Source organism: Danio rerio, chromosome 23 (genome assembly GCF_052040795.2).
Source record: "Danio rerio strain M-AB ecotype USA chromosome 23, GRCz13ab, whole genome shotgun sequence".
Taxonomy (NCBI): domain Eukaryota; kingdom Metazoa; phylum Chordata; class Actinopteri; order Cypriniformes; family Danionidae; genus Danio; species Danio rerio.
Genome location: NC_141043.1, coordinates 16428619 through 16439648, shown reverse-complemented (window position 1 = coordinate 16439648; position 11030 = coordinate 16428619). Strand labels below are relative to the sequence as shown.

Sequence of the window (11030 nt, the reverse complement as noted above, 5' to 3'; positions counted from 1 at the left end):
TATATAATTTTTTTTTTTTTTTTCACATACGTAAAGCTTTTGGAGAGGTGTTTTGACAATTCAGAGCCAAAACACGTGCAAAAGCCAAGATCCTAAAAACATTACTGAACTGATTCCAAATGTTTTTCTTTTTTCTTTTTTACTTTCTAGCAATGAATTGGTTAATACGCATTAGACTATGTGCAAGAGTTCTGTGCTTGACTATTTTTTAAGATGGTACTATGAAAAAACGCAAACGCAAATTTTCCGACTTCAGACCATTACTCAGTATTAAACAGAGTTAAGTGTTATTTGAGAAAGATTGGAGCATCATTTTTTTTTTACAGAAAAATAGGTAGATCTATTAGTGAAATCACTTCACTTTTGCAGATTTATATTTTAGTTATTGGTTCAAAAGATTTTTTATTTATTTTTTATTTTTTCCGGCATACCCATAACTCAAAAATATAAAAATTATAACATCATTATTAAATTTAAATTTACATAACATTCATGGTGTGTTCTGTAGACTATAGAAAAAAATATAGCTAATATATAGCTAAAGGGGCTAATAATTTTCACATTAAAATGGTGTTCAAAAAATTTAAAACAGATTTTATTCAAGTCGAAATAAAAAATAAGACTTTCTCTAGAAGAAGAAATATTATTATCAGACATAGTGTAAAAATTTCCTTGCTCTGTTAAACATCATTAACTAATTAAGTCTTTAAATGTCACTTTAAGCTGTATAGAAATGTCTTGAAAAATAATAAATATTATTTACTGTCATCATGGCAAAGATAAATCAGTTATTAGAAATGGGTTATTAAAACTATTGTGTTTAGAAATGTGTTGAAAACATCTGCTCTCCTTTAAACAGAAATTAGGGAAAAAAATTAACGAGGGGAAATAATTCAGAGGGGCTAATAATTCTGACTTCAACTGTATAAATATAGTGTTGTTATATGTCTGAAATGCAAACGACATTAAAACTAAACTCTCTCAGTGGTTTGTTAAACTCAAAAACTTTTCTCATTCAGCCACACTGAAGTTCATAAATCTCTGGAAATGAACAATAAAGGTAACAAAAAACTTAGATATCAAAGGAAAAAGATTTTGGGTTAATGCCCAATTTATCATATGATATAGAAGTTACAGGCTTGAAAACCTAGATAAAACACAAGATATAACTGTTTCTGTTTTATATCTCCCATTTGCTAAAGTATGATAAAGATGTCTTTACCAGCAGTCAAGTGAAGTAAAAATAAAATAAGCACAGAATAGCCATTTTTTCAAAAGTAATTTTAAAAGCCCTGTAACTTGGCTCCAAATCTCAGGTAAAAAAATAATATTTAATATTAATCTTCCTTCCTTCCTTCCTTCCTTCCTTCCTTCCTTCCTTCCTTCCTTCCTTCCTTCCTTCCTTCCTTCCTTCCTTCCTTCCTTCCTTCCTTCCTTCCTTCCTTCCTTCCTTCCTTCCTTCATTCATTCATTTTCTTTTTCGCTTAGTCCCTTTATTAGCCTGGGGTCACCACAGCGGAATGAACTGTCAACTTATCCAGCATATGTTTTGAGCAGTTAATGCCCTTCCAGCTGCAACCCATCAATGGGAAACATCCATACTAATATTAATATAATGGAAACAATTGTGGATTAGTCTTAGGGTTGCCAGGTTTTTGCAAAAAAACTACCCCGACGGTCAATAAAACCATCTCTTCAATTCCAAAACTAAAAAAAAAAAAATTAAAATAAATAAAAAATAATAAAAATACAATTATTCTTTTTCAGAAATAAAGTTAGCAACACCTCTGTTACCTTTGAAATGTCAGTCATGGCGCATTTTCTCCGGTGGAGCCTTTGCACCTCACAAAACTGTGCTTGCTTACCCTCTTTCAACATTCCTGTAGTTTTAAATCATTGAGAGGATATATATTTGGTAGAGTTTTTTTTTTATTTTTATGCAACCATATAAATATAATTGACGCATTATGTCAAACCCATAAGTTAACATATGGAATTAAAAAAAAAAAACATTGCCAAGTGGTTAACAGTAGCCTAATTCCACAGGAAAACACCTTAATTACATCCATGACACATTTTGGCTTTCTTTACTATTTATGTTTGCGTTAAACAAATACTCGACCAAATTATCAACCATTCATATCATAAACTTTTCATAATTCATAAACTTTCGAAAACTTTGCTCTTCATCACAGGTGTGCCAATTAGTGTGTGTTTGTGTGTGTGTGTGTCTACTTTGCATTACTGATGTTTTCGAGGTTCACCCCTTTACTGCTGTTGGTTGCTTTTTGTATGTGTATCGGTGTTGATTTGAAGAATGTTTCCCCTTCCTCCATTCTCAATATTCACTAAATGCTTGCTACAGTTTTGAAGAAGGTTGGATTTTTAAATGTTTGTTTATCTTGTCTAAAATAACTGAACAACACCAGAGAGTTAAATTACACTGATAACATTTCCATGGTAACCACCATCCATTGCCAAATATAACCAAAATGATCACGATTAGGCTTCAATAAAGCGCAAGTATGTTTAATATACACTCCCATTTAAATATTTGGGGTTAGTATGTTTTTTTTTTAATTGTTAATTTTTTTTGACAACTTTTACTCATTAAGGACACATTTATCAAAAGCGGCTCCAGTAATTTACAGTTTAAAGTTTTTTTGTTTTAAACACTGCTCTTCTTTTTCTGTTCTTATCAATGGATCCTGAAAAAATATATCGGAGTCATGTCTAAAGTGACCGTGAAGACTGGAATAAAGATAACAGATAACATTAATTATAGTAATTTAAAAATACACATGATTTATTATAAAAAAAGAAAACAAGTGTGTGTGTGTGTGTGTATGTGTATATATATATATATATATATATATATATATACACACACACACACACATATATACATATACATACATATACATTTCTTATGCCGAGTCCAGCTAGTGAATTGCTGTGCAGGTAAGCCTCCCTCCTCTGACCTCTAAAACTGCTCTGGCAACAGACGCTAGAGGCCGTGGTCATTAGCGTCCTTGTTAGAGCAACCGACTCCCATACATAAAATCGTTGATTCCAGCTCAGACTGGCTTAGGTGCAGTAGGACCTGTGGTTTACACGTGGGGGCTCGTCCAGGATGGGAGTAAGGTTTAAGGGGGCCGGGTTTAACAGAGACCAGCTAGTGAAGTGCTATGCAGGTAAACCTCACTCCTGACCTCTAAAGGTCCTATAGCGACAGACACTAGAGGCCATGGTTTTTAGCCTCTTTGTTAGAGCAACTGACTCCCATACACAGAATTGCCGTTTTGATCCCAGCTCAGTGCGGGCTGGGCACAGTAGGACCGGTGGGTTACATGTGGGGGCTCGTCCGGGATTGGAGTGAGGTTTAGGGGGGTGACTGTAATGGAGCCCAACTCGCGAAGTGCTATGCAGGTACACCTCACTCTTCTGACCTCTACAGGTGCCCTAGTGACCGACGCTAGAGGCCAAGGTCTTTAGCCTCCTTGTTAGAGCAACTTACTCCCATACAAAGAATCGCTGGTTTAATTCCAACTCCGAGTGGGTTGGGTGCAGTAGGACTGGTGGGTTATATCCCCAGGTGACCCACTTATAAATACATACCAGCCCCAAAACCGGTTCAATGGTAGTTTATATTAGTTTGAGTTGTATCATGTCATTGTATTGAAAACTAAAACATTAGGACATTATTTTTTTTTTAAAGATTTAGGAGATTTTTTTAGACTTGTACTAACATAAGTCACACAATAAAAAAATCCAGTTCCAAAGAGACATCTTTCTGAATCCATGTTTATTTCAATCTCCACATTACAGCCACAGAAATCACACTCTCATCTCCAACCAAGCGAAAGTCAACATCACAAACACCTCCATCCTCTCGTTCATTCACTCAATTCTGGACACATCACTGTCAACTTCTCAACAAACAATAATGGTTCCAATAACGCAAGATAGTACAAAGATGATACAAGACATGCATCAAATCTCAACCAATGAAGTGACATGGAGGAAAAAAATTAGGGAAACACAATTTAAAGACCTTAACAAGGCCGAAAGTGTTGTTCTGAAAGGTAAATTGCGTGATCGTCAAAGCCGTACTGAATAATGAGATTATTGTAATGATGCTTTTCTAACACTGAAACATAATAAAGCAAGTGGAGTTTTTTTTTGTTTGTTTATTTTTTATTTTTTTACACATTTTCTTGGGTGTTTAGCTTAATATTCTGGCTTCAAAGCAACAGGCAGTCAGTGAAGTTAGAAAAACAGGAAACGGATAGACCAAAACGAACTCACGTAAAGTCATCGAAAGGAATGTGCAGCGCAGGACGACGCAATGATCCACATCATCTCTCCTGCCTCACAATAGTACAAACACACTCGCTTCTCCACAAAACAATGAAAACGCGTCAATGCAAGCGGGAAACTAAAGCCAAAGGAAATAAACACTGAGAGGTTCTAACTAACTTGATATGAAAGAAAAGACCGAAAGAAATTTGCACGAGACAGCCGATAAAAACAAACTCTGATTGCAGGCGTTTCATTTTGTAGATTTTACATTCGTTGATGCTTCTTTTCCCTCCCCCATTTCCCCAAATATACAATGAATATATACACATTAAACTTTTAAAACAAAAAATCCATTCTTGCTCTTATAAGGTTTTATACCATTTTATCAAAGTCTGATAAGCATTTAAAGGAATGCTCCACTTTTCTTTTGGAAATCGACTCATTTTTCATAAGTCCCCTAGAGTTCAACTTGAGTTTTTACCATTTTTAAATCCATGCAGCCAATCTGTGGGACTGGTGGGGCACTTTTCGCTTAGCTTAGCATAGATCATTACAACAATCATTAGCATTTCACTCAAAAAAACTAAAATAATGTTGTTAATTTTACCATTTAAAGTTTGACACTTCTGTAGTTACACTATGTACTAAGACAAACAGAGATTAAAAAAAAGCTATTTTCTAAGCCCATATCGCCAATTATACTCTGCCGTAATAATCAAGGAATTTTGCTGCCGTAGCATGGTTGCATCAGGCACAATTAAATGCAGCGGCCTGGAAAATAGAAACATTTCATTTTCTGTCAGTCTTACATATTGCAACTACAAAAGAGTCAAACATTAAATAAAATAAGATGCTAACGGTCTAATCCGATTCAATGATTTATGCTAAGCTAATCTAAAAGTGCTCCCGCCAGACCTGGAGATTGTCTAAATTGACTCAGGGGCACTTAATATGAGCTGTTGCCATACTTGGCTCAATGGGCTCTTAGAAGTTTACAACAGAGCCTATTCCCTAAAATAGTTGAGTGTTCCTTCAAAGCGTCTGATTTTTGATGCTTATAATCCAAAATTATCGTTCCTATAAAGAAAGAAACAACCCCGAAATATAATTCAGAAACAATGTTTATCATGAATCAAGACAGTGAAGTTCCCTAGAAACAAGCCTGAATGATAGTCACCAAAGCCTGCAGTCGCATAACTGATAGCGAGAAGCTCGCCATTCCTTTTACGGAAAATTAACAATGGTTTTACTACAAATAAAACATAATGAAACCATGGTAACCACAACTTAACCATGATTAAAGTAGTTTAACAGTTGGTAGTAAAACTGTTTTGTTTATACAAATGATACCCAATATGCCAAACAAAACATGGCTAATGCACTTTTTCTATAATAAAACCATGGTTAATTTTTGTAATTTTTGAGTCATGTACTGTGAGGCTTAAACAGGAACAACGTCGCCGTAAAGTACCGCCATGTAAGCTTATAGTTGCGAGGTCAGCGAAAAAGACCCCATCCCTGACCCGATGAAGAGAACCACGGCGGTCAACCATTAAGCTTCGCGTTTTAAAAACTTCAATTTCTGCGTATAAAAACGGTACATAAAAAATATACGCTTTGTGCAGTACAAGTTAGTGCAATTACATTTTTTTCCCTCTTGTTCTTCTCATTGGCACTTAGTGAAGGTTGTGATTATGAGAGGGATGCTCTTTCCTTTCTGACCATGGTGAAAGAGAAGACAAAGCTGCTCTAAGCTGTGATTGAACTACATGATTTGATAGTTTCAGACATTTGGCAATGTGTTTTGAATCTGAACTGCTACGTTTGTCGGAAGCTACGATTTGAGTGCCTGTTTTGTTTTGGTTCTTTAAAAGCTAAAACAAGATTAAAAGGGATAGTTCACTTAAAACTGAAAATTTCAGAAGAGATTTAAAAAATGGTGAAAACCAGTAAACATTAGCATCTATAGTAGGGACAAAAAAAAAGGTAATAAAAAAAAAATTGTTCAACCGGATAAAGAAAATCAAACAAGTATTGAAGGAGTGGAGGTTGTGTAAATAATGACAGAATTTTATTTTTAGGTGAACTATCCCTTTAAGGGTACATTTACACAACAAAAGTGCTAATGTTTATCAGGTGACTTTTAAAAACTTTGAAAATTATTCGTTTTACACAAAATGATTAGCTAAAAATGCTATTTTCTGTATGCCAGGCCAGTAGGTGGCGATGTTTGTGTGCAAACAAACACAACGCATCTTATATGGCATGTTCTAAACATGATCTATCGCCCTCCTAAGGGCACTCTGAAGTGAAAACAATCATGACCACCATATTGAAGTGTCGATCCAAACTAGCTACTTTAAAGAGGGCCCTTTAAAATAAAGGATTTTAAAGTGTACAATTCTTGCACATTTTGGGACCCCATGATCATTTGTGCAGGAAATTTGCCTGCTGTCAAAAAGCACATTACCATCGAAAAGGATCATCCCTATGCCCTAATCCAGTGGTGTTAAAAGTGATATTGCAGAAAAAATGGTATTGTCAAACATGTTTCATATGCGTTCAGTCTGTGGTGATGTGAGTATTCAACATTGCTGAACTACAGGACTTCAGTATCAGCGAGTTAAATTTGAAAGGGTTCATCATCCCTATGCCATAACATCATTTCAAAGGGATTAGGGTACAGGTGTCACACTCAGTTCCTGGAGGGCCGCAGCCCTGCACAGTTTAGTTGCAACCTTGCTTCAATACACTAACCTGGAGGTTTTAAATCAAGGATGACAGACTCAATTAGTTTGATCAGGTGTGTTTAATTTTGGGTAAAGCTAAGCTGTGCAGAGCTGCGGTTCTTCAGGAACTGAGTTTGGCACTTATCCTCTAATCCCCTTGAAGAGATGTTAGGGCATTGGGATTATGAGCTCTTCCGAATGGAACCTGCTGATACTGGAGTCCTGTAGTTCAGCATTGATGAATACTCACGTCACCACAGGCTGAACACATACGAAACATGTATGACATCACCATTTTTTCACAATATCTCTTTTTACAGTTTACATGGAGATGGTGACAGATTTGTGTTTCCAAGACCCTAAACCGGCGTTGTCAAAAAACGCATGAAACGTCGTTGTGTAAAGATACCCTGAATCTTCTTCCCTGGATGGTGAAAAATATCAAATGCATTGCTGGAGCAAAATGTTTTGGCATTCTGCTGAAGTTCAGAGTTTCTTTATTACAAGAAACTCTGAACTTCAGCAGAATGCCAAAACATTAGTATGCCTAAAATGAGTAGCTGAATTTTTGAGTGAACTCCTCCTATAATAACCTCCGACCTTAAAGCTACAGTTCACCCAACATTTGTCAATGATGACAGAAGGGCCATTTTGGCATGAACTGTCCGTCCTTTTAATAATGCAGGTCACATTCATATGTCAGTGTTTGATGGGTTCACTGTTTCTTCCTCAGTGTTTTTTGTTGTTTTTTTTACAGTGTTCGGTATTATTAAAAATACCAAAACATTCTTAAATTGAGAGACATTTACTTGAGAAAAAAAATAACTTGTGATATTAAGGCAAATATATCATAATCAGTATATCCACAGCAAACGATGATAACATTGGGTTTATTATAAGTGCACGCGGGGAAGTTTTATTGTTTGTGGCTTTAAATGCTCGGCTGTTTATAGCATTATGGATTCTGACTGTCTGACAACACTGTAATAAATGCTGGGTTTCACACAATTCCTTCATGTTGTCCCAACAGAAATGGATTAAGTTAACCTCATTGTTTTCAAAAATTTAGGTGGATTGAACATAAAACAATTAAGTTGTCACACAAAACACTTATGAAGTGTGTTGTTTTAACTCATTTTATATACGAAGAAGATATATATACGAAGATATATTTGAAGAAGAAGCAAAAGTCATTTTTTGAGTAAAGGTTTTACCATAACGCTACACTGTAAAAAATGTTGGGCTTCCACACAATTCGATTTGTGTTGGGACACCATGAAGGAATTAGGTCAGTTCATTAGTTATTACAAATTTAAGTCGATTCAACATAAAACAATTAAGTTTTCGCCAAAAACAACTTGAGAAGATGTGTTGTTTCAACAAATTTTAAATAAGTCGTTTAAACAAACAACAAAAAAAGTCTTTATCGTTATATGCTCAAAAAGGTGTTGAACAGAACAGAATTCAATTAAGTGAATCTTTTTCTTGTAATTTAATTTAAGTATTTCAACTTTTCATAATCGTTTCAACTTATTTAAAACGTATTTTACGTAAATAACCACTAAACCAAATACATTTTGAACCGATCATGTCAAATCATTTTCATTTAAATGACCAGAATTCTCATTATTGGTGTGAATTCTCTTAAAGAGACAGTTTTCCCCAAAATGAAAATCACCTCATAATTTATTCCTCTTCAAGTGGTTTTAAACTAAAAGAAGATATGTCAAAGAGTATTGGTTGCTGCCTTATACTACATTAATAATGTCATTTGTGTTCAACAGAGGAAAGCTACTCAAATAGTTTGAGTAAATGATAGCAAAATTCACTTTTTTATGTGAACTATCCCTTTAAGTCTGCTTAAGTTTGCCTTTAATTGGCATTTGTTTCATGTTTTAATCACCAACAGCCTTGATTGCTATCTAATTAAAGTCAAAAACATTTTTAAATATTTCCCAAATAATGTTTAACAGAGCAAGAAATTTCCACAGTATTGTCTGATAATATTTTTTCCTCTGGAAAAAGATTTTTTTCCGGCTAGAATAAAAGCAGTTTTTAATAAAAATAAAAAAAAAAACATTACAAAACAAACCCATTTTATAATGCCTTTCCTAATTACCTTAGTTAAGCCTTCAAATGTCACTGAATACTAGTAACTTGTAAAATATCTGGTCAAATATTATGTACTGTCATCATGGCAAAGATAAAAGTCAAAATCAGTTATTAAAAATGTGTTGTTAAAATTATTATCTTTAGAAACGTAGAAATCTTCTCACCAAACAGAAATTGGGAACAATATTAAAAGGGGCTAAAAATTCTAACTTTGTTGCACATCTTTAGACGCAGTTTTTATATGTGCAGTTTACGCTTTCAGTTTACACAAAGAAGATGACAGTGTAGTTTAAAAAAAACTCTCAGGCCTTAAAAAAATCAAGTTACACAGACTTAATCACTATTATTTTCAAAATCAAGCACTTTGAAACTTCAAAAGTTTAGATTTTTCCCAAATGTGGCCAAAATTCATTAAGAATATCTCAGTTTTTAAGTGAAAATAGTGTTGTGTAAATGCCCGCTACATGTCACTTTTGTTCTCAAGTAAAAGGTTCTTGATTTTAGTATTTTTAGATATTCGTCTTGGAAAACGGAAAAAAATCTATCAGTTCCAACAGCTCAGATCTGCTCCGCTTATACTGAGAATATGAGAGTGCACATAGGACACCAGCCCCAAATGATCACCCTCCAAATGAAAAGAAAACACAGCTTTCAGAGCATGCACTTTCATTGTGGGAAAAACATCCGTGCGCTGAATGAGAAGCAAATGATTTTTTAGGAAGCACAAAAAGACTCGAGGAAAACACTTAGATTTATGAATCACATTAGACTGGGACAGCAGGTGGTCGGTTTAAATGTGAAGTGCGAATTAATACTGTGGACTGACAGGAATAAACCTCATAGCTTATAGAGAGGCAGTTGATCTGTGAGGGACAGAGTATTTCCGGTGCAGAGATAGAGAGACGCCATTTTACATTCCTGCACTTCAAGTGCACAGACGCCTCTATCTCTCTCTAAGGCTCTTTTGGAGGTATCACTTTTGTCAGAAACGCTCACAGGGAACGCGCCGACTGTACTCTGCTTTATTTCAATGATTTTAATGAGCATTAAAAGTGCTTATAGGCAAAATAAAGCGGTAAGTACGGAAATGTGAGCCGATTTGAATTTGAGCGAGGGTTAACTGTTGAAAACACTCAATAAAAATAGCTTAGAGAACAGTAAAAACATTGTATAAAGTCTGCCACAACTAAAACGACGGAAAATGGTTAGCTGTATTCCACGTGAAATATGAAAATACGCCGTTTTCGTTTCTGGATTACTTTAGAAAAATACTTCGTTTCGCTTTAATATGCAATGCAGCAAAAGCTTTTTTTTTTTCAAAAATTGTTTTCGCTTTTTCAGCTTTTTATCCGTGTTTTTTGTTTTCTAAATAAAGTCTCAGTGTTCCACTATGGAAGCGTTAGAAAAAGAGCCCCCCCTTGTGGCCTGAAGGAATCAAAAGGCCACACACGTCAGATGAACATCATCTCAGCTCTAGTCCACAGTGAGAGTAGCAGGAGCTTTCAGTGCTCATTCCTTTGGAACAACCGCATATAAAGAGCAGAAGTGTGGGGTTAAAGAGGGACTCAGTCAGTGAAGCGCTGGCAGGCCTTCTTCCAGCGGCACGCTGTGCACCATAGGTCCTTCTTCTCCATGCCATACACCTTCCGACATTTCTTGGCTTCACCGCGGGGTTTCCTGGAAAAAATATTACATTTGAGTAAGCGGTAATGAAAGACTCCTAAAAAACGGACTCAACTGAAAGTACAAAAACTGAATAAAAATTATACGCAAGCCCTGGTCAGATCACATGATCACATTTGTCATGATTTCACCACAATTTCCTTGATGTAGGGTGTTGTGGGGATTTGTAAACGACAAATGGGCGTCATGACACATGAATGTGAA

At 35.3% G+C, this 11030-nt stretch overlaps 1 protein-coding gene across 13 annotated transcripts in view; it reads right to left on the bottom strand.

Moving 5' to 3' along the window:
- Positions 1-3788: 3788 nt before the first annotated feature.
- Positions 3789-11030, bottom strand: part of slc2a4rg (SLC2A4 regulator) — a 147901-nt gene continuing 140659 nt past the window's right edge. For 2 of the 13 annotated variants that reach the window (XR_015523316.1, XR_015523321.1), the window contains 3 exons: positions 7287-10820; positions 5307-6901; positions 3789-5258 (listed from right to left, as the gene is read on the bottom strand). Coding sequence is in view for 2 of the 13 variants with exons in the window: in XM_087306752.1 (XP_087162878.1) it covers positions 10709-10820 (112 nt within the window). In the remaining 11 variants the exon portion in view is untranslated. Of the gene's footprint in view, positions 10821-11030 lie in introns of all 13 variants that reach the window. The other 11 variants (XR_015523314.1, XR_015523320.1, XR_015523312.1 and 8 more) reach the window with 7 other exon arrangements.